This window comes from Pangasianodon hypophthalmus, chromosome 7 (genome assembly GCF_027358585.1).
Source record: "Pangasianodon hypophthalmus isolate fPanHyp1 chromosome 7, fPanHyp1.pri, whole genome shotgun sequence".
In the NCBI taxonomy this organism is placed as follows: domain Eukaryota; kingdom Metazoa; phylum Chordata; class Actinopteri; order Siluriformes; family Pangasiidae; genus Pangasianodon; species Pangasianodon hypophthalmus.
In genome coordinates, this window is record NC_069716.1 from 12,290,002 (window position 1) to 12,317,409 (window position 27,408).

The 27,408-nt window shown below is 42.5% G+C and overlaps 1 protein-coding gene across 4 annotated transcripts in view; it reads left to right on the plus strand.

Annotated features, from left to right (window-relative positions):
- st3gal5 (ST3 beta-galactoside alpha-2,3-sialyltransferase 5) overlaps window positions 1-27,134 on the plus strand; it is a 96,175-nt gene extending 69,041 nt beyond the window's left edge. For 3 of the 4 annotated variants that reach the window (XM_026940335.3, XM_053235618.1, XM_026940336.3), the window contains one exon: window positions 6,085-6,689. In XM_026940335.3, the coding sequence (XP_026796136.1) occupies window positions 6,085-6,342 (258 nt within the window). In that variant the 3' untranslated portion in view covers window positions 6,343-6,689. Of the gene's footprint in view, window positions 1-6,084; window positions 6,690-16,825 lie in introns of those variants that run through there. The other variant, XM_026940337.3, reaches the window with a different exon arrangement.
- Window positions 27,135-27,408: the final 274 nt, after the last annotated feature.

A 27,408-nucleotide genomic window follows, 5' to 3' on the forward strand; every position in this document is an offset into this window, starting at 1 on the left:
CCTAGAATAATGAAGACTATGGCAGATCTTTTTTTAGAAAAGCCTTTCAATTAGTGTTTGAAATTTAGATACAGTCTATCTTTAGGTCTAGGTTAAAAACCTCTTTGTTCAGACATTTCATTTAAATAGCTTTTCTTCAAGGTAAAGTTGCACATCTAGGGAGTTCAAGGGCATAGAGAGTTATGGTAAACTGGGATGTTTTACATATGCCCCTAACTCCCCCCAACCCCCTCACATGATCACTTAGGTTTGTCGACAGTGGAGTGGGGGAATGCTTTATGTCCCCAAGTGCCTTCATGTCTCTGTTACCTTCTGGGTTTCCCTTTTGGTTATGCTGTCATTTATACATACTGGAGTCCCCAGTTGTTTTATTGTCTGATCACACTGTACATGTTTTTGAACCACAAGATAAGAGCAGCCCTAATAATTTGTTTTCTCTCTTTTTTGAGCTGTGTACTGCTGGCTAAGAACTACCTAAGAACTGCTATTGTAATCATAAAGACTGTCCTCTGCTCATCTTATTCAAAATATGCTGATACAGAACATCTTTTCAACATATCAGAAGAGTAATGATTTTATATAATTCAGTAATCTGAAGAGGATGAGTCTGGTTCTATTCAGGGTGTCATGACCGTCATCTCATGTCATCTCATGTCATCTCATGTCATCTCAGGATTGTCCATGACAAAAGTCAAGTAAACTGTTTTTGTTATTATAGCTTGTATACATTGTAATGAAATGTCATTTATACAGGTCCATGGTGCAACCAAATAGTACAGTAATGAAGTACACAGAACTACATAAAGTGCAGATACACAACTGTGTGAGACAAGTGCAAAATAATATAATAAATACACCAGACAATAAATGCACAGGACAATAAATACACAAAACAGTGCATGTTAACTAGACAGGACAACAGAACATTATGGGGGAAACCAGTGCAAGAAGTTGTCTGTAAACTATTGACTATGAAGAGAAGTGTAACAGCAACAATGAGTGAAATGTTGCAGAAAAATGTTGCAGTCTCATAATATTAAAAACTGTCCCATAGCAACATTATAAAGTGCAGGTGTGCATTCATTGTTGTACCATGGTGGGTGCTGGGAATAGTTTGACTAGTCCATGTGAGTGTTGAGAGGCAGCAATGTGTTGAGTATTCTGATTGCCTCAGTGAAGAAGCTGTTGCAGAATCTATAGGTGTTGGCATAGATGCTCCAGTACCTTTTGCCAGATGACAGGTGGTGAAGCATCCACAAGAGGTGTGGGAGTGGTCATCCACAAAGCCGGTGGCCTTGTGGATGCAGTGGTTGTGGTAAATTGATGGTGGGTAGAGAGAGACACAGATGAAATTCCTGTAGGTTCTTGGTGTCTGAGACTGCAGTTCCCATATAAGACAGTGAGACAGCTGGTCAGGATTCTCTATTGTCCCCCTGTAGAAGGAGGTGAAGTTGGGATAGGGAAGGTTGGCTCACTTTAAACTCCACAGGAAGTGAAGATGCTGCTGGGCTTTCTTGGCTAGGCAAGTAGTGTTGGGAGCCCAGGAGAAGTCCTCTGTAACGAGTACACCATGAAAAATGGAGCTTTTGACTTTCTCCACAGTTGCTCCATTGATATGCAGTGGAGAGTTGTCCATGTGGAGCCTCCTGCAGTTAACAATCGACTCTTTGGTTTTATCGTCATTAAGAAAAATTATGTTGTCTCTACACTGGTCTCTGAGCTGCTCCACCTCCCCCCTTGTTGCTGATTAGTCTGTAGTATCATCAGCAAAATTTATGCAATTTGAGATGTATTTTGCAGCACAATCATCAGCAGTGTAAAAAGCAGTGGATTGAGCACACAGCCCTGGGGAGTGGTGGTGTTCATTGTGGTGTTGCTGGAGGCGGTGTTACCAATCCTGACTGACTGGGGTCTCCCAGGTCAGAAAGTCCACGATCCAGTTGTACTGGGAGGTGTTCAAGTGCAGCAGGCTTAGCTTTTGTTTGTGTTGCTGTGGGATGATCATGTTGAATGCTGAGCCGAGGTCTATGAACAACATTCTCATAATTGTTGTGAGGATACTGTTACCTTTTTGTCCAAGTGGGTCAGAGCCAGGTTAATGTCTGATATGGTTTCCTTTGTTGAACGGTTAGGGTGGAAGGCATACTGGAATGGGTCCAGGGTGGTGGGTAGATTGCTCTTTAGGTGTTTCATGATTAACCACTTGAAGCACTTCATGATGATAGGAGTGAGTGCAACAGGTTAGTAGTCATTGAGGCAGGACACATTTGATTTCTTCAGCACAGGATGATGATGGTTTTCTTGAAGCACACAGGGACAACTACTTGGCTTCAGGAGATGTTGACATCTGCAAGCTGATCAGCACAGCCAGGTATGTTGTCAGGACCAGCAGCTTTCCATTGGTTAACTCTGGGCAGAGTTTTCCTGACATCCACTGCAGACAGACAGAGTACTTGTTGGTGGAACCTGAGGGGATCTTCCCAGCCAGCTGTGTTGTTCTGTGCTTCAAATAATAAGAAATTTACTATTTCCTAGTCCTAGCTTCAGATCAAAGGTGTTGGCTAGGCATCTATTATGCAAGACCAAGATAGCGGCGCGTGCACAATGCGAGGCTCAGCATCTCTTCAGATTTTGCAAATTGGCAGCAATATTCCTGCTCATTTAGAGTTTGTTCATTCAGAACAGCTTCTCTTTAACATCTTACACCTGACTAGAGCTTTTGGATTGGATATTGGATTGCAATATTCCGACGGTTTTATCAGCAATCTTCGTCTCATCCCTGAGCTCAGTAGAACACCCGACGCTACGCAGGCTACCCGGCCGACCGGAAGCGCTCGAAGGCGGCGCAGAGACCGTAAACAAAGACCGGGGAAGCGTGGAGGTCTAAGAGCTAAGCTAAAGCTAACACCACACCGGCTTTCTCTACCCAGCATTTTCCTCGCTAATGTGCGGTCACTGGCAAGCAAAATGGATGAGTTACGACTTCGAATCACCAACAACAAGAGACTTGGACTGTAACGTCATGTTATTCACGGAAACATGGCTACACAGCAGAATACCCGACAATGCTATTGAGCTAGCCGGATGCCTCACTCTCGGGGCAGACAGAACAGCAGAACTTTCCGGTAAAACAAAAGGCGGTGGTTTGTGCATTTATCCAATCAAGTACTCTCCACTCATCGGCCGTGTGAAGCCATCAGTGAGGACCATCAAAGTGTGGCCAGCAGGGGTGGACTCCGTACTCCAGGACAGGTTTAAAGACACAGACTGGAGTATGTTTGCCTCTCAGGCTACCTGTGGCTCTCACAGAAACATTGACTCTTACTCCCACTCAGTAGTGGAATATATCAACACCACAACTGACAGTGTAACAACGGAGAGACAGATCACCACGTACCCCAATCAGAAGCCTTGGATGAACAAGGAAGTGCGGCTCCTGCTGGAGGCTTGTAACAATGCATTCAGATCAGGTGACGCACAGGCCTACAGTACATCCAGAGCGGACCTGAAGAGGGGCATCAGGTAGGCCAATCTAGACTACAAGCTGAAGGTGGAGGAACACTTTGTCAATTCCGACCCCCGACGCATGTGGCAGGGCATTCAGGCCATCACAGACTATAAGCCCAGTAACTCCATACCGGCAGTCATGAATGTGTCCTTCCTCAACGAGCTAAATGACTTTTACGCCCGCTTTGATAAGGGCAACAAGGAAAAGGCTGCCTATACAGAACCCTCTGATGACCATCAGACCCTCACACTCAACTCCGCTGACGTCCATAATGCACTGAACAGAATCAACGCACGCAAGGCTGCTGGCCCTGATGGCATACCTGGACGCGTGCTCAGAGCATGCACTGAGCAGCTGGCAGGCGTCTTTACAGACATTTTCAACCTGTCCCTTGCCCAGACAGTAGTACCAGCGTGCTTCAAGACCACCTCCATTGTGCCAGTGCCGAAACACTCCTCTCCAGCGTGCCTAAATGACTATCACCCTGTAGCACTCACACCCATTGTGATGAAGTGTTTTGAGCGACTGGTCCTGGCTCACCTCAAGACTTGCCTGCCTCCCACACTGGACCTTCACCAATTTGCCTATCGAAGCAATAGAAGCACAGAGGATGCTGTGTCCACAGCACTGCACTGTGTGCTCTCCCACCTGGAGAACAAGAACACATATGCAAAGATGCTGTTTGTTGATTTCAGCTCAGCATTCAATACAGTCATTCCCTCCAAGCTAATCACTAAGCTTGGGGATCTTGACATCAGTCCCTCCCTCTGCACCTAGATCATGGACTTCCTGACCAACAGACCTCAGAATGTTAGGTCAGGCCACAACTGCTCCACCACCATCACAGTCAACACTGGCGTACCCCAGGGCTGTGTGCTGAGCCCGTTCCTCTACTCCCTGTTCACTCATGACTGCAAGCCTGTGTATGGATCTAACTCCATCATAAAGTTTGCAGATGGCACCACGGTGATTGGGCTCATCAGTGACAACGATGAGTCTGACTACAGGGCAGAGGTGGAGCACTTAGCTGCATGGTGCGCTGACAATAACCTGCTTCTCAACACTAGCAAAACCAAGGAGCTCATTGTGGACTTCAGGAAGGAGAAGAGCGTGCCAAATGATCCCATCCACATCAATGGCATGGCTGTTGAACGTGTCTCCAGCTTCAAGTTCCTAGCGACCCACATCTCAGAGAACCTGTCCTGGTCAACCAACACCTCCAGCCTGATCAAGAAGGCCCATCAGCGCCTCTTCTTCCTGAGGACACTAAAGAAAAACCCCTCTCAGCTGACATCCTGAGCAACTTTTACCGCTGTGCGATTGAGAGCATCCTTACCAACTGTATCACAGTCTGGTATGGGAATTGCTCTGTCGCAGACCAGAAGGCACTGCAGAGGGTGGCGAAAACCGCCCAACGCATCACAAAGACTCCACTACCTGCTATTGAGGTGGTCCAGAAGAAACGCTGTCTACGCCGGGCACGCGACATTCTTAAGGACTCCTCCCATCCTGCCCACAGTCTTTTCCAGCTCCTCCCTTCCAGGTGGCGTTACAGGAGCCTCAAGACCAAAACCAGCAGGTTTAGGAACAGCTTTTTCCCTACAGCTGTCTCCCTACTGAACTCTGTCCCCCACTGAACTGTATATAACTATATCTAACTGTATATACATATCTGTATATATTGTTTATACCTCATCTCTGTACTTGTACATATTGTTCTTACCAGATCTTTCAATTGCCCATCTGTATATTAGTATAGCACATCTGTAGATTAGTATAGCACATATGTATATTAGTTCATACTACATCTTCATATTAGTATTAGTATAGCACATCTGTATATTGTACATATTACATCTGTATATTCTTGCACTATCTTAATTTAATTCCGCTTATCTCTCACTGCCCTTGTCTGTACATAACTGCTCTTAACTGTACATTCTGTTTATTTACTACTGTTTATACATACTGTTTATATTGTACATTCCGTTTATTTACTACTGTTTATACACACTGTTTATATTGTACATTCCGTTTATTTACTACTGTTTATACACACTGTTTATACTGTACATTCCGTTTATTTACTACTGTTTATACATACTGTTTATATTGTACATTCCATTTATTTACTACTGTTTATACACACTGTTTATACTGTACATTCCGTTTTTTACTACTGTTTATACATACTGTTTATATTGTACATTCCGTTTATTTACTACTGTTTATACACACTGTTTATACTGTACATAATGCACTTGCTGCTTTTTGCACTTCTGATTAGATGCTAAACTGCATTTCATTACTCTGTATTTATACATGTGTAATGACAGTGAAGTTGAATCTAATCTAATCTAATCTATTATGATCTAAAATTATAAAGTTAAAAGTAAAACTGTCTTAAAATTAAGACTTACATGCCCAGTAAAATTTGCCAATCACAGAGAAACAAGTCACAGGCACCAAACACAGACAGAAAACGTCCTGTGATGCCTTCTTATGTTGGAAATTGATTTTGGTGTACTAATAAGGTCCTTATTTTTTCTTCCTTACTGTTGTCTTTTTGTGTCTAGAATATTCCTACTTTAGGGGTATCTGCTGTTAATCTGGCGACGTACTTGTGTGATGAAGTCAGCCTAGCAGGCTTTGGTTACAACATTAGCCAGAAGGAGACACCACTGCATTACTATGACAACCTACCTATGACTGCTATGTTGAAGCAAGCCATGCACAATGTGGACCATGAGACTGTTTTTCTCCAGAGACTGGTTGCAGCTGGCAGCATTTTGGACCTTACAGGGGGGGTACATTGCAGTTTCTGTTCAACATAAAGCCACTTTGCACTAATGTTGGGATATTTTGACAGCCCAAAGACAGGATACAGTGTTTTCCATTGTAATTAATACATGATGCAATTTAAATTCTTTTCATAGTTGTTAAAAGTATTTTGTTTTTCTGTTTCATTCATAGCTGTTACTGGTTTTGTTCTGGTTGTACTGGTTGTGAACAGTGTATTTTAATTATTGTATATTTTTAATAATTACCATGTACTTTAATTTTCATATTTTTCTCAGAATTAATTTATGTGTGTGTGTGTATGTATATATATATATACATGTGTATATATATGTATATGGATAGTGAGTGAGTGTGTGTGTGTATGTGTGTGTGTGTGTGTGTGTGTATATATATATATATATATATATATATATTATATATATACACACACACACACACACACACACACACACACACACACACACACACACACACACTCACTATCCACTTTAAGAGGAACACCTGTACACTTGCTCATTCATTCAGTTATCCAATCAGCCTATAGAGGCCATAGAGGTCAGGTAATGTTCACATCAAACATCAGAGTGGGGAAAAGATGTGATCTGTTACCTTAACCGTGGCATGGTTTTTGGTACCAGATGGGCTGGTTTGAGTATTAGTATTTTGTACCAAAACTGGACCATTGAAGACTGAAAAAAGACCAGGTGTCCAGTTTGGGTGAGCCTGTGCCCATGAGAGCCTCAGTTTCCTGTTCTTGGCTTGTAGTTTTGGAACCCAATGTGGTCTTCTGCTGTTGTAACCAATTCACATCATGGTTTGATGTGTTGTGCATTCTGAGATGATTTTCTGCTCACCACAGTTGTAAAGAGTGATTATTTGGGTTACTATATCCTTCCTGGCAGCTTGAACCAATCTGACCATTTTCCTCTGACCTCTCTTATCAACAAAGTGTTTCTACGCACAGAACTCTTGCTCAGTCAGTGTTTTTTGTTTTTCGCGCCATTCTCTGTAAACTCTAGAGACTGTTGTGTGTGAAATTCCCGGGAGATCAGCAGTTTCTGAAATACTCAAACAAGCCCTTCTGGCATGAACAAAAATGCCACGGTTAGTTACAGAGATCACACGTTTTCCCCATTCTGATGTTTGATGTGAACATTACCCGAAGCTCTTGATCTGTATCTGCATGATTTTATGCATTGCGCTGCTGCCACATGATAGGCTGATTGGAAAACTGCATGAATGAGCAGACGTACAGGTGTTCCTATTAATGTGGAGGGTGAGTGTGTGTTATGTACACATATATATATGTACACACACACACACACACACACACACACATATATATACACAGTCAGGTTCATAAGTATTTCGACATTGACACGATTTACGTAATTTTGCCTCTGAACACCACCACAGAGGATTTGAAATGAAGCAATCAAGATGTGATTGAAGTGTAGACTTTCAGCTTTAATTCAAAGGGTTTAGCAAAAATAGCTAATAGCGTTAACTTTTAAGGAATTACAGCTTTTTTTTTTGCAGAGTCCCTCCATTTTCACAGGCCCAAAAGAAATTGGACAAACAACATTCATAAATGTTAGGATTATTTTTAATACTTGGATGCAAATCTTTCACAGTCAATGACTGCCTGAAATCTGGAATTCATGGACATCATCAAATTTTGAGTTTCCGCCCTTGAGATGCTTTGCCAGGCCTTTACTGCAGCTGCCTTCAGTTGCTGCTTGTTTGTGGGTCTTTCTGCCTTCAGTTTTATCTTCAGTAAGTGAAAAGCATGCTCTATTGGGATGAGTCCATTTGGACATTTAAGAACATTTAATTTCTTTGCCTTAAGAAGCCCTTGTGTTGCTTTTGCAGTATGTTTTGGGTCATTATCCGTCTGTACTATGAAGCATCGTCCTATCAGTTTTGTAGCATTTGACTGCGTCTGAACAGAAATTATAGCTCAATACACTTCAGTATTCATCCTGCTACTTCTGTTAGCAGTCACATCAATAAACACCAGTGACCCAGTTCCATTGGCAGCCATATATGGCCATGCCATACCACTGCCTCCACATGTTTGACAGATGATGTGGTATGCTTTGGATCATGAGCCCTTCCTTTCCTTCTCTATACTCTTCTCTACCCATCATTCTGGTACAAGTTAATCTTGTTCCAGAACTGGGCATGTTCTTGATTTGGCTAGAAGGGGTTTTACTTCAACAAAGAAACAATTCAGCGATCATCCACTTTAGTTATCTTCTGTGGTCTTCCAGGCCTTTTGGTGTTGCTGAGCTCGCCAGTGCATTACTTCTTTTTAAGAATGTACCAAATTGTTGATTTGGCCACTTCTAAAGTTTCTGCTGTTCTCTCTGATAGGTCTGTTTTGTTTTTTCAGCCTAATGATGGCCTTCTTCACTTGCATTGACACATCTTTAGAGTGAGAGAGTTCCCATGAACAGCTACCAAATGCAAATTCAATGCTTGGAATCAACTCTAGACCTTTTATCTCCTTAATTTGTCATGAAATAACAAGGAAACAGGTCATACCTGGCCATGAAACCGCTTATCAGTCAATTGACCCATTACTTTTAAGCCTGTTAAAATGGAGGGACTCTGCAATAAATGGCTGTAATTCCTAAATAGTTAATGCAGTATTTTTGTTAAACCCCTTGAATTAAGGCTGAAAGTCTACACTTCGATCACATCTTGATTGCTTCATATCAAATCCATTGTGCTGGTTTACAGAGGCAAATTTATGAAAATTGTGTGACTGTCCTAATATTTATGGACCTGATGGTAATACATTGATCAGCCATAACATTAAACCCACCTGCCTAATATTATGTAGGTCCCTCTTGTGCCACTACAATAGGTCTGACCTGTTAAGGCATGGACTCCACAAGACCTGTAAAGGTGTGTTGTGGTGGCACCAAGCTTCTCTCATTCCTCACCACCAATCTGGCACCAAGATGTTAGCAGCAGATCCTTTAAGTCCTGCAAGTTGCGATGTGGGGCCTCCATGGATCGGACTTGTTTGTCCAGCACATCCCACAGATGCTCCATCGGATTGAGATCTGGGGAATATGGAGGCCAAGTCAACACCTTGAACCCTTTGTCATGTTCCCCATTTCTGAACAATTTTTGCAGCATGGCAGGGAGCATTATCCTGCTGAAAGAGGCCACTTCTAATAGGGAATACCAATACCAGGGGTCAGCATGGGCACTCTGACAGGTCTGTGGCTATACAGCCCCCATATGCAGCAAGCTGCGATGCACTGCGTGTTTTGACACCTTCCTATCATAGCCAGCATTAACTTACAGTAGCTCTTCTGTGGGGTTGGACCAGACAGGCTAGCCTTCGCTCCCCACACGTATCAATGAACCTTGGGTGCTCATGACCCTGTCACTGGTTCAGCGGTTGTCCTTCCTTGGACCACTTTTGTTAGGTACTAACCACTGCATACCAGAAGCACCCCACAAGACCTGCTGTTTTGGAGATGCCCTGACCCAGTTGTCTAGCCATCACAATTTGGCCCTTGTCAAAGTCATTCAGATTCTTACACTTTTTTCTGCTTCCAACACATCACCTTTGAGAACTGACTGTTCACTTGCTGCCTAATATATCCCACCCCTTGACAGGTGCCATTGTAATGAAATAATCAGTGTTATTCAATTCACCTGTAAGTGTTTTTAATGTTATGGCTGATCATAAGTGTGCATAACAGCCTACTGATGAACAGGACATTGGCTACCATTTCTGCCTCCATCAAATTAATCACTTCATCTGAAATGCCTATAATTCTCAAAGTTTACAACATCTGACAGTTTTTTTTTAATCGTCATGGAACTGGAGAATTAAATAACAGTACCAATTTGGTTTCATGTTTGGCATGATTTGTTCATGTTTGTTCCTGACGCAACCCTCCCCATTTTCTGGGCTTGGAACTGGCACTGAGAGTGCATTAGCTCGTGCATCCCTCCAGGGGCTGCTGTTGGTTCCCTGACTGGGGATCGAACACAGGCCACCGCAATGAGAGCGCTACATGCTAGCCACTGTTAGGAGTAAGCTCACAACTCATTTTGACCAAATCCTTGACATGAGGAAGAAGCACATTCATCAGTGTGCAAACTTGTAATGTTGGAAGAATAAATATTTTAAACAGCAATCCAGGGCCATTGGTATACTTCATATATTTGTTTCAAAAGATTGGATAAAGAAAGATCTCACAGGGGCACAGAAATAAAGGGAGAATTTTGAATGCCTGTCCCAGGAAGGTGAACCTCCAGAAGGTGGAGCAATGCTAAAATGGAAGTATGTATGCATCATGGAGATGCACCAATGTGAACCAGTCTCCCCCTTTACAGAGCTCTTATTCAACCACCATGCAATCCTTTTTTGGTACAGTGAAATTTCTTCTTGTTCATGACTAATGGTATTACATAATATTTAATATTAACAAACTATCTTTAGGTTCCAAATTAAGCTAACAAATAAACAGGTGTTATCATAACCACTAAAACATTAATTACTGAAACTTGCACCACTAAAACTTTAATTATTAGAAAAAATATTTTACCAGTCAGTTCAATTAGATTGTTTCAACATTCTCCTAGTCACCTCTTACTCTCACAGATTGTAGTTTTCCAGTCTCCTACTTGATTTTTTTTGGTACCTGGCCTGGGTCAGTACTTCGGCCTATTTTTACTCTGAGCTGGAGGACTATTCCCTAAACTTACTAGGGTATCTGGCATCTAGATGGGATCATTATCTGAGTTATGGTATACCCCATATAAAAGTGTTTCCTCTGTCTCTGCACTGTGGCCTTTAGTTTGTTCAGACTGGGAATACTCTCTGACATGTGGTTGGCATGTGGCATCTGGCATGTGGTTTCCCAATATGCTCTGGCCATCCTGATGGTATGTACGAAAATTCGCAACCTCAATGTTGTGGTGCACTCTTACTGTCAATAATGGATGCAATATTACAGTAGCACCACACGTTCAGCAGTGTCATCAGTAGCCTTTGGCATTGTACTGATGCATTGTGCAGATCCTTGGAGTTAATCAGTGAAAGGTTTATGACCTGTGACCAAGGCAAATCCTTTCGGTATTTGTAGTATTCCAGAGTACGCGATGTCATGAGGTGTTGTCTATGATCTGTAAAATTAAAGACTGTTGAGCTGGGCCCTGTGACAAAACTGACTTTGATTTTAGCCGTTTGACTGGCCATGTATTTCCCCAAATAAGTGACCAGACCTTGATTCTTTGAGTTCTTGGTAATTTCTGAGTATGGATACATTATTTACACTATTCACTCTTTATATACACATACAAAAGTTTGTGGACACCTGAACACAACACTCATATGTGCTTCCCATCCCATTCCAGATTTAGTCCCCCTTTATACAGTATATAATACATTAAAATAACCTCCACCTTTCTGGGAAGGCATTCCACTAGATTTTGGAGCATGGCTGTGAAGATTTGACCATTCAGCCACAACTGAGGTCAGTCACTGATGTCAGGTGATCAGGCCTGGGGAGCAGTTGGCATTCCAATTCATTCAATCCCAAATTCTTCCATACGAACCTTGGCAAACCATGGTTGGACCTCACTTTGTGCACAGGGGCATTGTCATGGTGGAACAGGTTTGGGTTAGGCCCCTTAGTTCTAGTGAAGGGAACTTGTAGTGCTGCAGCATACAAAAACATCCTATACGATTGTGCTGTATCACTACAAGTTCCCTTCACTGGAACCAGTAGTGGCAACAGTTTGGGAAGGCCCTCATATGGGTGTTGTGATCAGGTGTCCATATACTTTTAGCCATATGGTGTAATTCAGGGCGCAGGCTGTGTTGATCCCCTGGTCCAGATAATGTAGCCTTTTCTGGCTCAGAATGCAATTTGTTAAGGCCTGTGGTCTCTGTTAAGGCCAGCATTCTCCAAATGCTCCAGAACTCCCTACAGGCATGTCATGTCAGCACTGAAAGCGGTGCTGGACTACATTAACATTAATTAACATTAACAAGTAGGTCTCTCCAGACCAGCTCACGCCAGAGGCCAACGGGGTGGCCTCTCCAGACTAGCTCATGCCAGAGGCCGATGGAGCGGCCTCTCCAGACCAGCTCATGCCAGAAGGCCAATGGGATGGTCTTGCAAGCCACACTCAAGCCAGAGGCCAATGGGGCGGTCTCGCAAGCTACGCTCAAGCCAGAGGATGATGGGGTGGCCTCACAAGACTTGCTCAAGCCAGAGGCCAACGGGGAGGCCCCGCTAGCTAAGCACAAGCCTGAGGTTGACCAGACAGCCTCCAAAGTTATGCCCAAGCCAGAGGACAAAGAGGAGGCCTCGCAAGCCACACCCAAGGCAGACGAGGTCTCTTGTGTCCAATCCGACTCCTGGCTCTGGCGAGGATGTCACTGCTCCCCTTCTCTGACCCACTGAGGATGTAGTTCCTGCTTACTGCACTGGGGGTTTCACTATATTTGGTCACGTTCAAGTCTAATGAGAACTAGTATTTAGGTTTTTAAAATTTATAGCATTTGTTTGTCATTTTCACTTCATGTTCTTGTATGTTTCCATGTTTGCCTAGTTCTTGTTCATGCATTTAGTGTTTTTGCACTTATTAAATAAATGTTACTGCACTTATTAAATAGTCATCTGCATTCAATATCTGACAAGGTACTGGTCATATTTCTACCACTGCCACTCTTTGCAATCCTTCCATTTTTTTCTGGGGTACAGCATAAAAATAAACACCTAACAAGTGATAGGATAGAAAATGTTTTGTGTGCATACTTTTGGCTCCAGCTGTTTTGCTTCATGTCTACATCTCTCATTTTTTTTTATTGAGACCCTCTGACTATAAGCTAACACCAATAGGAAAACTGAATGTTAACCTACAAGAATGCAAAATGAATGAATCTGACTATTCCTTTGACGTGAATGTCCACAAGACAAGTGTTGGTTTCGGGGGATATCCTCACAACGTATTTTCATTACCTAGGTATTCACTTAAATATATATTCTCCTCAAAGTGACTGTGACTGACTCGCTCTTCTCCAAGAACATGTCTACACTAGCAGTTTCTAGTTCATGTTTCACACTTTGTTAGTTGGCTTTGTATCTCTTGCCCAATGTGCATGCTTGGTTGTTTACTGACCATAAAAATGTAAGACAAATAGTTGATATCAGGGAGATGGTGAGTCCAATAAATTTAGGTCTACATGGAATATTTCATTTATTAACCCAAACCCAGATTTTTGCAGGGAACTGACTCACCTTTTTGGAAGATATACTGACAGTGGAGGTATAGAGGAGTAGGTCTAAGGAAAAACAAACAGAAACAATGAAAATATTGTTTGTGTATAAATAATTTAATTATATAATAAATGTTAGATACCCATTCAATGTACTTTAATTCCACCAATATTGTTATTATTAAATATTCATAATTGTTATATATGACAGAGTTATTATTATTAGGTTATCATTTAATGACATGCATAAAAATATATTACTTAATATTGTGCATGCCTATAAGCACCTAAATCAGAGAAAAAGCAAGATAATTTTAAGAAATATATGGTAATTTACCATAAAGAAATAGCATTTTTAAACATTTAAACTCTTGTAGTGCCATCTATTGTCCGATCTCCATTACATTTTGCATGCTATAAGAATTGTATATGTTGCATTTGCTTACGTAATTTCATGCAGTGTTGAGTTTCCCTTAACATATTTTTTTTTATTTTCTTATATAATCTGAAATATTTAATGAACAATTTGACTGACACCAGTGGTTCATGAGGCAAAGTTGTTCAGAATATGACATATGCATACCATTTGCGCATAATATACAATAACTTACACACATAAAACATGATAGCATCTCCTGGTGGCCATTGTTTTTCAAATTTTGCACAGACTTTGCACAGTCAAACAGGCCCACCAAGATTTGTTCTGATCTGCCTTCATTAACCTTGTCTTGTAGCTGCTGAACACTGACTGGCCGATGGCAGCCATGTTTTTCAAGATTCACAACTGTCCTCATAGACACTGATGTGACCTTGGACAAAGACACTGATTTTTTGACAAAGAGACTAATTTTTTTTACGTGCCCTCAGATTGAGCCCATACATAAGTCTGCCAAGTATGGTGAAAATATCTCATTCTGTTCAAGCGTTATAGTCATTTCAGTTAAGGAGGAAACGCCCTTTTCAAACATTTTGAAGAGCTGTCACGAGAGTAAATCAAAAGTACAACATTTTTTTGATAATTATTTGGAGTCCAAATAATTTGGAGTTTGGAAAAGTCCAAACAATTGTCCTGTACTGGTTTTATTTTGTTTGAGCAAAAAATCTAGGACTAGTTTGCAAAAGTTTTTTTTTTTTAAATTAATCTCAAATATTTAATGAACAATTTGCCTGACTCCAGTGGTTCTTGAAGCAAAGTTATTCAGAATGAGGAGCTCCATCAAGCAGTATGAGTTACTTGTGTTTGTGAGAAACACTGCGGTATATAAAACCATTTATGAGCATGAAAAACTTGATAGTGCCCCTATCTTGGGATACCAGTCACTCCAAAAGAATATGCTGTTGTTATGGATGCAGTTCCATCTAAATGAGTGGTCTATGCATATTGGATATACGTATATACGGTCATATTTGCTTCTGTTCCACAGTTAAAAAAGAACATCCATAGGCTCTTTCAGAGAATCTTTTTTCCACTGCTAATGCTGTTCATTTCTGGAATTAGTTCGCAAATGCCCTTAAATGGAAAAAGATATGGACCTTACTATATAAATACTTGCTTACTAATAAGGTTAAGGAATTTTTTTAACTAATAATTTCAAAAAACTTTTAACTAAAGTTAAAAAAATAGCTAATTTTTTTAACTTTTAACTAGATGCTATATAACTAATCAGTTTCTTGTTAGGTTAAAAAAAAACATATTGATACAAATTGTTCATTTTGTAACACACAGCTGGAAACACCTCTCCATTTATTTTGGCACTGTACACACAAAAAAATTCTGGAATCTCAGATTTATTATAGACCACACCGAGTCAGATTTTAGTCTTTGTCTAGCTGATGTGGTTTGGCTTTAATAGGTATGACAGCAGCAAGAATCAATATTTCATTATTAATTCAATTATAATTATGGCAAAATATTTTGTTAATAAATGTAAATATAATAATTCTAGGCCTGGTATGACATTCTTTGAAACTGAAGCTAAACAATATATAACATAAAACAATAACAATAGACTCTATTCAAACATCTACAATTAAAAAAGAGAAAAAGACTATTTATATACTTTATGTAAAATTTTTAATTTTTAAAGTCTTCAGTGTGAGGTAAAAACGTGATTAACATAAATTAATTTGAAAACTTACATTTGCTAAAAAACAGTTGTTTAATAATGTATGGACATATATGTAGGGGCTCATTTAATGTAGTTGCTATGGTTGGTCACTTAGCTATATAATATAATTTTGATTTTAAATTTATCCCTAATGAGCAAGCAAGATGCAACAGGGGCAAGGAAAAACTCTGAAGTCAAGAACACTCATAACAAAGGCCAGATTAGACTTTCTTTTAAAAAAAAAAAAAATTAAAAAAAAAAAAAAAAAAAAACCTGACCAGTTCTGATGCAAGATTAACTGGACCAGAATGATGGGAAGAGAAGAGTATGGAGAAGGAAAGGAAGGGCTCATGATCCAAAGAATACCACATCATCTGTCAAACTTGTGGAGGCAGTGTTATGGCATGGGCATGTATGGCTGCCAAGGGTCACTGGTGTTTATTGATGATCTGACTGCTGAAGTGTATACTGAAGTGTATACTGCTGAAGTGTATAGCTATACTTTCTGCTCAGATTCAGTGAAATACTGCAAAACTGATAGGACAGTGCTTCATAGTACAGATGGATAATGACCCAAAATGTACTGCAAAAGCAACACAAGCTTCTTAAGGCAAAGAAATAAAATGTTCTTAAATGTCCAAATGGACACATCCCAATAGAGCATGCTTTTCACTTACTGAAGCCAAAACTTAAGGAAGAAAGACCCACAAACAAGCAGCAACTGAAGGCGGCTGCAGTAAAGGCCTGGCAAAGCATCTCGAGGGAGGAAGCTCAACATTTGGTGATGTCCATGGGTTTCAGACTTCAGGCAGTCATTGACTGTAAAGGAGTTGCATCCAAATATTAAAAATAATCCTAATATTTATGTTTGCGTGATGGCAGGCAGGCGGCCCACACACAAAAGGCGCATATTGCTCCTCGCATGACTGCCAGCAGGGTGCTGAAAGGACAGCGCCACCTCAGCATCCATATTGTTTTGGACAGCTGGAGTGAACATGGCAAGGTGGAGCGGATTAATTCTTCACGGCTGGCAGACAATCTGCGCCGCAGCAGCAGTCTACCCTCCTGGAGGACCTGGAGGACCAGCACAGCAGGGAGGTAGGAGAAAATCACAAGGCCACTAATTGTTGTCTCTCTCTCTGCTTACAGAAGGCAACGTCAGCGGGGAAGACACTCCCCTTCTGCCTCCAGCAATGGCCATGACTCTCTAAAGGCTGCAGCTGTTAACCCTCCATCTCCTACCAGTGCTGCTAAAAAAGGGATTGCCGCACCAACCACTGGCCACTTCGAGAGGCTCGTCATGAGGCACATCAAGACCCTGCTGCCCCCTCACTGGACCCCCTGCAATTTGTTTCCGTCCCAACCGCTCAACAGATGACGCCATCACCACCACCCTCCATCTTGCCCTCACCCACCTGGACAATACAGACTGTTCGAATGCTGTTCATAGACTTCAGTTCAGCATTCAAGAAAATCATTACTCAGCACCTGATTGGAAAGCTGAACCTGCTGGGCCTGAACACCTCCCTCTGCAACTGGATCCTGGACTTCCTGACTGGGAGACCTCAGTCAGTCCGGATCGGGAACAGCATCTCCAACACCACCACACTGAGCACTGGGGCCCCCCAGGGCTGTGTGCTCAGTCCACTGCTGTTCACCCTGCTGACTCACGACGAATCACATCATCAAGTTCATTGATGACACGACTGTGGTGGGTCTCATCAGCAAGAACGACGGGTCAGCATACAGAGAGGAGGTGCAACGGCTAACGGACTGGTGCAGAGCCAACAACCTGTCTCTAAATGTGGACAAAACTAAAGAGATGGTTGTTGACTTCAGAAGAGAACAGAATGACCACTCTCCGCTGAACATCAGCGGCTCCTCCGTGGAGATCGTCAAGAGCACCAAATTTCTTGGTGTTCACCTGGCGGAGAACCTCACCTGGTCACTCAACACCAGTTCCATAACAATGAAAGCCCAGCAGTGCCTGTACTTTCTGAGAAGACTGAGGAAAGCACATCTCCCACTCCCCATCCTCACCATGTTCTACAGAGGGACTATAGAGAGCATCCTGTGCAGCTGCATCACTGCCTGGTTTGGGAATTGCACCATCCCGGATCGCAAGACCCTTCAGCGGATAGTGAGGACAGCTGAGATCATCATCGGGGTCTCTCTTCCCTCCATCACAGACATTTACACCTCACGCTGCATCTGCAAAGCCACCAGCATTGTGGATGACCCCACACACCCCTCTCATACACTCTTCACCCTCCTGCCATCTGGTAAATGGTACTGAAGCATTCAGGCCCTCATGACCAGACTGTGCAACAGTTTCTTCCCCCAAGCCATCAGACTCCTAAACACTCAGAAACTGGACTGAAGGAACACACACATACATATGCACACACACAACTGAGCATCCTCCATCCTTTTTGCAATTTTTTTGCAAGTTTTTGCACATTACATTATGCTGCTACAACATTTATTATACTGTACATAGGCTGCTACTTCTTATGTTTACACTATTTCAGCTACTTATATTGTACTCTTTGCACTATTCTCACTAGATTCACTTTCAAATAGAACTGTGTACTGGTCGGTGCTGCACTGGGACTTACTGTGCCCATTGTCTATCCCAGTAGTCATTGTACTGTATTGAGCTGTCTGCACTTGTGCACTTTATGTATAAATTTATGTAGTCCCTTGTAGTTCTGTGTTGTTCTGTGTTTGTCTTATGTAGCACCTTGATCCTGGAGAAACGTTGTTTCATTTCACTATGTACTAACTGGCTGTATATGGTTGAAATGACAAACTCCACTTGACTTGACTTGACTTGACCACCCCACCCGCACTCAATCTCACTATCCACACTTCCCTCACGTTTAAAATTTTGTTGCACGACATCCTGTAAATAAAAGAGCATGTTCCCCTGACTAATGACCTCTCTGTGCTGTTTCATTGTGTGCAAAGGTCTCAGCCTGTCACAGTGGTGGAGGATGTGGGCATCATAGGACACAGATAGTGGCATGGATAGCTTCTTCCACCAGTTTTTGCAGATGAGCCTACAGCACAGGCCAACACAGAGAAGCTGGCCCATGGAATCGAGAACACAGTCAAAGTGCTCCCGGAGTTGAAGAATACAGTCAGTACGGCTGTAGCGGTGCCCCAGGACAGCCTCCTGAGGATCATGAAATGGTGGCTCCAGCCGGAGCGTTTGTCTGCCACCGAAGTGGCCGAGAGGGAGGCTAAGGACCAGCTTCTGAGGGCTCTGCTGCCTGAGGAGCGAAAAGCCATGGGGATAAGAGGAGCCCAACACCCCCGAGAGATGATAGAGGCACTGGAGCAAGCGGTTGCTATGGTGGAGATCGGCCGGGGCAAACGGCGAGAGCTTCCCCGTCCTCCACCAGCTCAGTGCCTGGAGCATCTAGCCCCAGGGGAGGGGAGGCCCAGGCTCATTTGCTCCACCTATGGGATGCCACAGGATGTGTCCATGCCCACCGAGCCAGACCCCACCACCCCGCGACCCCTTAGATAAGCCCTGGCTGGCCGGCTGTGCATTCCATACGGCGATTACTCCCAACCTACCCACTGTTAGTGTAAAAGTCGACAGCTGCCCGGTAATGGCACTTTTGGATTCAGGGAGTATGGTGACTCTGGCCTGGCCCTCTGTTCTGTCCGCACTCATGCCCTCAAGTACCCTAAAAGTAACCTGCTTCGCCCTCACTTCCCGTACCCCTGCTACCGGGCCATGACTGGCCGGGATTCCTGACAGCCAGGGCATTGCGGGTAATGAGGAAAAGGCGGGCCAGGACAATGGGGCCAAGGATCTGCTTAGTACAGGACGAGGGCGATGCCGGAGCGACCTCAGCAGGTAAGTCCAATCCCCCTGCTAACCCTATTTCAGCCGGGAGCAGAAGGACGATCCCCGGTTAAAGAACTGCTGGAGCCAGGTGCGAGTTTTTGAAGGCATTCAACAGCAGCCAGACCAGCACCTCCCCTATACCCATTTTCTGGTGCATGGAGGACTACTGTATCAGAGAACAAACGAGTGAGGAGAGCCCTGTGAGCTGCTGGTGGTTCGCCAAGGCCATACCCAGTCCTTAATGCACCTGGCCCATTCACATCCCCTGGGAGGTCATCCGGGGGCACACTGGAGAAACTAAAGGACCGCTTCATTTGGCCTGGTATGGACGCAGAAGTCAGGGCCTTCTGCCAACAATGCCCCCAGGGCCAGAGAATGAGCCCCCACAGGCCTACTCCTGCGCCCCATCCCTCTCCTCATCATCAGCGTCCCCTTCGAGCGAATCGGCATGGACCTCATAGGGCCGCTGCCAAAATCTGCCTGGGGTCATCAATATATACTGGTCATTGTGGATTACGCCACCAGGTACCCCAAGGCAGTTCCTCTCAGGAAAGCCACCTCCCGTAACATCACCCGTGAGCTCCTGCTCCTCTTCAGCCATCGCAAAGGACATCCTCACCGACCAAAGTACGCCATTCATGTCTAAATTAATGACAGATCTCTGTTGGTTGTTGCAGGTTAAGCACTTGTGGACATCCGTCTACCACGCACAGATGGATGGTCTGGTGGAACGCTTCAACCTAACACAGATCGGTCTGAGCGTGCCTTAGTCCACCAAGGAGAGGAGCTCACACCAGCCCAGTCCCAGGAGCTGACCTCAGTTCCACCACATCATCAAACCTCTGCCGGGGATTGTGGTGAGACAGTGGCCCTACCGCATCCCAGATGCCGGCCATCAGGCAGTCGAGGAAGAGTTCATCTGGATGCTCAGAGATGGAGTTATTGAAGAGTCGATGAGTCCCTTGTCCAGCCCCATCGTAGTGGCGCCCAAGCCCAATGGGATCATCTGGCTGTGCAACGACTTCTGGAGGCTAAACCAGGTATGAGACTTAGACGCGTGGGTGGAGGACCTGGTAGAGCAACTGGGGAGAGCCCAGTTCATCTTCACGCTCGACCTTACCAAGGGATACTGGCAGGTGGCCCTAAGCCCGGAGGCCAAGCCAAAAATAAGTGTGCACACCCTTTTATAATTGGGGATGTGGCTGAGTTCAGAATGAACTCACATTGAAATCACATTCAATCTCATGTTCAAAAGTAATTATCATACAGCTGTCATCAATTAAATTATTCTGATTAACCCCAAATAACTGTTTCTGTACTATGTTCTTCACATCTCCTTGGTTTCAAAGAGCTTACAAAGCCTGTACAGGGTCCTCTTAAAAGGTATCGATAAGGTATACAGGTATGTATAAAGGTATATATCCAAATCAAGAAAGGAATGGCTTAACCAAAAGATCAATGTTTTTGAGTGGGCTAGCCAGAGCCCAGACCTGAATCCAACTAAAAATCTGTGGGGTGACCTGAAGCGGACTGTGCACAGGAGATGCCCTTAAAATTTGATGGATCTAGAATGATTTTGCAAGAAAGAGTGAGAAAATATTGCCAAGTAAAGATGTGCCACGCTGATAGACTCTTAGCCAAAAAGACTGAGTGGTGTAATATAATCAGAAGGTGCTTCAACAATGTAATAATTTAGGGGTATGCACACTTATGCAACCAGGTTATTGTAAGCTTTTTATATTTTTCTATTTTCCCTTAAAATGTATGATTGTTTTTCACTTAATTTTTATACACTTTATTTTCTCATTGAGGTCAAAAAATGTCAAAAAATTCTGACATGATTTATCTTGGTTTCATTTTTTTTACATCACAAAAACCTGCCATTTTAACAGGGATTTGTAGACTTTTTTAAATCTAGACATTATATGAAAACAAATATTTTATCATTTAAATATTAATATTATACAATAATCTGCTGTTACTTTGACACTACATTGGACCATGAGTATTACTTCATGTACTCAGCTAAATTATTTTGTTAAATCTTCTGTGCAAGCTTATCACTCAAGTTTGTGGGGAATAATTACCCTAATGAGAAGACCTTCCTTAGGTCCTGTAGTGTAGCTACTGTTTTTTTTTTTAATGTTCTATACTTCCATCATAAAAATGCCAAAGCCAAAAATGACACTTCCCCTCAGCGATGATGTGTTACTGGGGGAGTTTCGCAAAATAATTATTTGTAAATACATATATTTAATTAGATTTAAGTATGTATTTAATGTATTAATATGTATTAATTGTGACAACAATACATTTAAAACTAAATTCCTTTTGGGGGGCACTCCCTTTATGTAATGTGTGTAAATTATTTTTTTTATGTAAATTGAAAGAAAGAAAAAAAAGAATTGTAACTTTGTTCAGGTTTGATGGTAGTGTGTTTGGCTGCATTTCACAGCATTTGGTGCTTGTTGCATCAGTGGCTGTTACTGACAGTAAAATTTCTTCATAATGAGTATTTTGATAGTGTTACAATTAGTATTGTATTCGACTGTCAATACAAAAAGATATTTTGATAATTAGGAAATAATGGTATAGGAAAGAAGCACCAGGTGTTATCTGCCTACATCTCTCTCACATGCAAGTCCACAGCCAATATTTTAAAATCCTAGAGTAAAATTTTATCATACTGAGGGTAATTTTGGTTCCAGAAGTTTTGTGGCGCTTCTCTGTATTCCAATCTAGCTTTCCAATTCTGACTGCTGATGAGTGGCTTGTATCTTGTAGTATGGCCTCTATATTTCTGCTCGCGAAGTGTTCTTTGAATGGTCGTTTGTGATAACTTCACTCCTGCCCTGTGGAGGTTGTTGATGTCACTCACTGTTGTTTTTGAGTTTTCTTCACAGCTCTCACAATATTTCTGTCATCAACTACTGTTGTTTTCCTTGGCCAATCTGTTCGATGTCTAGTTCGATGTCATCAGTAGTACATCAGTGTTTTCTTTCTTTTTCAGCACATTCCAATTTGCTGTATTGGCTATGCCCAATGCATGTCCAATAGTTTTAATGGATTTTCCCTCTTTTCTCCCATAGACAGCCTCTCTGGTCTTCAGGTTCATGTTAATGGTCTTCTATAAACAAACAAATAACCTCAGGAGGCAACAAAAAAACACAACAGATTTCAATATGTAGTCATTTTTTTCCCCAAAAGTAAGCCAACATTCAGAAACCAGTTGGGAAAAAATAAGTATGCCCCACTTACTTTAAGGTGTTTGAAGAAGAGACAATGGGCAAGCTGCTGGCAATTGGAGACATCAAAGCACTCCTTGCCAAAATTTTAGGAGGATTAAGAATTAAAGAGATCCTCACAGCTGCTAACTTACAAAGAGTAGTGAATTCTCCAGTAATGGATGGAACTCAGTTTGATCAATATCGTCCATGCCTATGGCAAACACTGAGGGCAGAGTATCCATCTTGTATAGACCCTAAGTCTCTGAAAGGAGAACAACTGTGTTTCACTCTTATTCTTCTCCAGAGCAAATAAATAAATAACTCCCGGACAACTACGTTGTATCTGTAACTCTGCATTTACTGAACAGCATTTTACTCAGCCACATCGCTCAGTGTGATACACTTACAAGGGTCCGTGCTACAACATGAGACAAATAACAATCACATTGTTAGATCCTTCTTTTTTTTTTCTTCTTCTTCTTCTTCAAGTACAACCTTGCATATTTATCTTTATATATGAACACAGTGAATTGACTGTTTTAAAACATTTTTTCATTTCCCCCGTCTCTCTCATTTTCCATGTATAACTTAAGCATTAGACTTAAAACACAGTCTGCCAAAACCATTGGTTCTTCTATCAAGAACAGAGAGTGAGAAGAAAAAAAACAGTCTATGTTTAACTAAGTTACATAGTCCTTCAAATACTGAGGTCAAACACTAATCCGACCTGCTCTGTTAGTGACAATTGGTTTGTGTCCCCATCTGACTGAACACATTGCTCCCTTGGTCTGATGTTATTAGCAGACGGTCTCACTTTGGTGGCCTGTTCTTGATGACCAGTGTGTCTGAGGTACCTTCTGTTCCTCCTTAGAACACCACCATTGTCCAGTTCAACCTTGTATGACCGATTGACAGATTCCAATACTGTTTCTTTCTGCCAAATTTTTTTGTGACTGTGCTGGTTGCACTCTCACTTGATCCCCAGGTTTCAAGATGTTCATGTCTTTTGCATGTCTGTTGTAGTACATTTCCTGTCGTCTTTGATTAAGCCTCAGTCCTTGTCTCGTGTCTACTACTTTTGGTTTCAATAGATTGTTGTGTGTTGGGAGGAGTGTGCGTGTCCTTCTGCTTAAAAGTCTCTGAGCTGGGCTTGCATTCAGACCCTGCGATGGAGTGTTTCTGTGATCTAAGATTGCCAGATATGGATCTTGACCTGAAATTTTGGCTCTCTGCATCAGGCGTTTCGCTGTCTTGACAGCAGTCTCCACTTTCCCATTACTTTGTGGGTCGGCAGGAGATGAGGTTTTATGCTGAAACTCCCAGAGTCTGCTGAACTGTTGGAATTCTGTTGATGTATATTGTGGCCCATTATCTGAGAACACAATGTCTGGTATGCCTTGCCTGGCAAAATGGGCTTTCAGCTTGTTAATCACTGTGGAAGACTTTGTGTCTGGCAAGTAATCAATCTCCCAGAAATTTGAAAAATAATCCACAGTGATCAGATAGTGAATACAAACAAATGTTGAATACAAACAAATCTGTGCCCACCTTAGACCACGGTCGGTCAGGCAGTTCATGTGGGCAGAGTGATTCTCTCTGTTGTTTTATCTCCAGCGATTTACACTGGTCACACTTCTCAATGAATCTTTTTATCTGGGCGTTCATACCTGGCCAGTAGAGGCAGTCCCTTGCTCTTCTCAAGCATCCTTCTACGCCAAGGTGTGCAGAGTGAACTCGGTGTATCATGTCACTTCTGAGTGCATCTGGTATCACAACTCTTTCGCCTTTGAACACAATACCATCCTGCACGGTTAATTCATCCTGGAATGAGTAGTAGTGAACTATCTCGCTTGGTACATTTCTTTTGTTTGTTGGCCATCCTTCTCTGATTGTTTTTATCAGTGTCTGCAGTGTGTCATCTTTTGCTGTCTCTTCACTGATTACCTTTAGTCTCTCCTCAGATATTGGGAGGTACTGAATCATGTTGACACTCTCTATCTCTTTCTCTACCGATCCTTCCTGTGCAGTGTCCTCCAAGTACACTCGACTCAGTGCATCTGCCAATAGCATCTCCTTTCCTGGAACATACGTAATGTCAAAGTCATATTTTTGGAGTCTCATAAGCATTCTTTGGAGTCTTTTGGGTGCATGCAGCAGTGGTTTCCTTACAATATTCTCAAGAGGCTTATGGTCTGACTGTACGATCACTTTACGTCCATAAGTGTATTGATGAAATTTCTCCATACCGTACACTATGGCTAGGCACTCTTTTTCAATTTGGGCATAATCTCGTTCAGTCAGTGATAATGCCCGACTACCAAAAGCTACAGGTTCTCCACCCTGCAACAATGCTGCACCAAGCCCCGTCTCAGATGCGTTGCACTGCAGAACGACCTGTTCCTTGAGGCTGTAGTAACGTAGTACCGGACCTTGGTTATGGCTTCTTTTATGTTCTGGAAAGCCTGTTCATGCACCTCAGACCAGTCCCATAAGCTGTCTTTGTGTGTCAACTGTCTGAGCAGTTCACAGTGATCTGAGATGTCTGCAAAACTTGGACAAATAATTCACCATGCCTAGAAGTCTCTGTACTCCCTTCACATCAGTCGGTCTTGGCATCTCATTTATGGCCCATACTTTCTCTGGATCTACTTTTAATCCTTCAGATGTTAGTAGATGTCCGATGTATGGCACTTCACTTTGTCTGAGTCTGAATTTGTCTGCGTTCAACTTAATTTTTCTCTGTCTGCATCTGTTCAAAAACAATCTCAGTTTTCGATCATGATCCCTATTTGCCATTTCCACTGTTTCTCCTTCCCCTGTTATCAACACGTCGTCTGCAATTATGTGTATGCCCTGCAGTCCTTCCAATGCCTGGTTCAGCAGTCTCTGGAAGACCTCGGGTGCCGGGCTTATTCCCATAGGCATTCTCAACCACCTGTATCTCCCATAAGGCGTTGCAAATGTGGTGAGATAACTTGACGGGTCGTCCAGGTGCACATGCCAGAAACCATTCTTTACATCACAGACTGTAAATACTCTTGCTTTTGACAACTCTGGCACGATTATACCTCGTTCTTGGAGATTGTTCAGCTCCTCCTTCAGCGGTCCCATCATCGCAACCGGTACTCTCCACTTAGGCAGTTTCACTGGCTCCACCTCATGATCAATCTCCATCTTGTAGCGACCTGGCAGACAACCATCACCTGTGAAAACATCTGTAAATTCACTTGTTATTTATTCCATTGTCCATCGTCCATCTGTTTCATCTCTGTCTGTTTTAGTCACAACATTATCCACCACTAGGATATTCTCAGACTGCACACTAATCAGCTTCATGTCCTGGACTGCTCTGCTTCCTAGTAATGGTACTGCAGAGTGTGCATCGACGACCATAAACTCCAGTCTGTACAGCTTTTTGTTACGTGGATTTCTCAGTTTCATCTGGCATTTGCCTATTGGTTTCAGTGTACTTTTGTTATACATCACAAGTCCCTGGTCTGTTTCGTCTATTTGAATGTTTGGATTCACAAGATTTATGGGGATGATGTTATACATTGCCCCACAATCCAACTGGAATTTGACCAAATTGTTTCTGAGCAGCATGGCAGCAAACAATTGACTTGACTGTCTTCCCAGACTCTTTGTGACTTTGTTCACCGCCTCAGTTGTGATGCTACAAAGATCCTCATACTGTTCACTCTCTGCTTCCACTACATTATTCACAACTTTTACATGTCCTCGCTTTAACTTGCATACAGCAGCGAAATGGTTAGCTTTTCCGCATTTTCTACACGTTTTCCCATAGGCTGCACATTGCTGTTTATCTCTTTCGTGTGACTTTCCACAGAATTTGCAAATAACAACAGCTTTTCGTTCATCACCCTTTACTGTTTTACATGTCGGTGCCTGTTTTACAACATTAATTTCCTCTACTGATCTTCCCTCAATGGTTTTGCTGTTCTCTCTGGACAACTCAGTGGCTCTGTAAATCTGGACACATTTCTGTAGTGTCAAATTATCCTCTCTCAGCAATCTCTCTCTCAGGTTTGGACTAAGAGTAAGAGTAAGAGTAAGATATTCCTTTATTTGTCCCGCAGTGGGGAAATTGCATTTAGCAACAGCAGGGGTACAGTACAGAAAGAGTATGCACACAAGAACAGCAGGGGTACAGTACAGAAAGAGTATGCACACAAGAACAAGGTAGATTAAAAACTATTCTGTACATAAATGGCTTAAATAGTGCTAAAAGCAAAAATCCTAACACAAAACAAAAAAAGGAGAGGGGTATATACACATAAGTACAGGTTGGTTGAGAATAGTGTAGCTTGCCAGTAGTGTGACGGTATTGCACATTAAAATATTGCACACTGATATTGCACATAAATGTGAGTGTAAATACTGCACTGAGAGTTTATAAAACAGGACGTCCCGCAGGGGGTGGGACTCATGGTCCAGCATAGATGTCAGTTTTGTCAGGACCCGTCTGTCACCAACCTCCCGCACTGAGTCCAGAGGACAGCCCAGGACAGAGCTGGACCTCTTGATGACCTTGTCCAGCTTTTTCCTCTCCCTCTCAGTGATGCTGCTGCTCCAACAGACCACACCATATAGGATGGCTGATGCCACCACAGAGTCATAAAAAG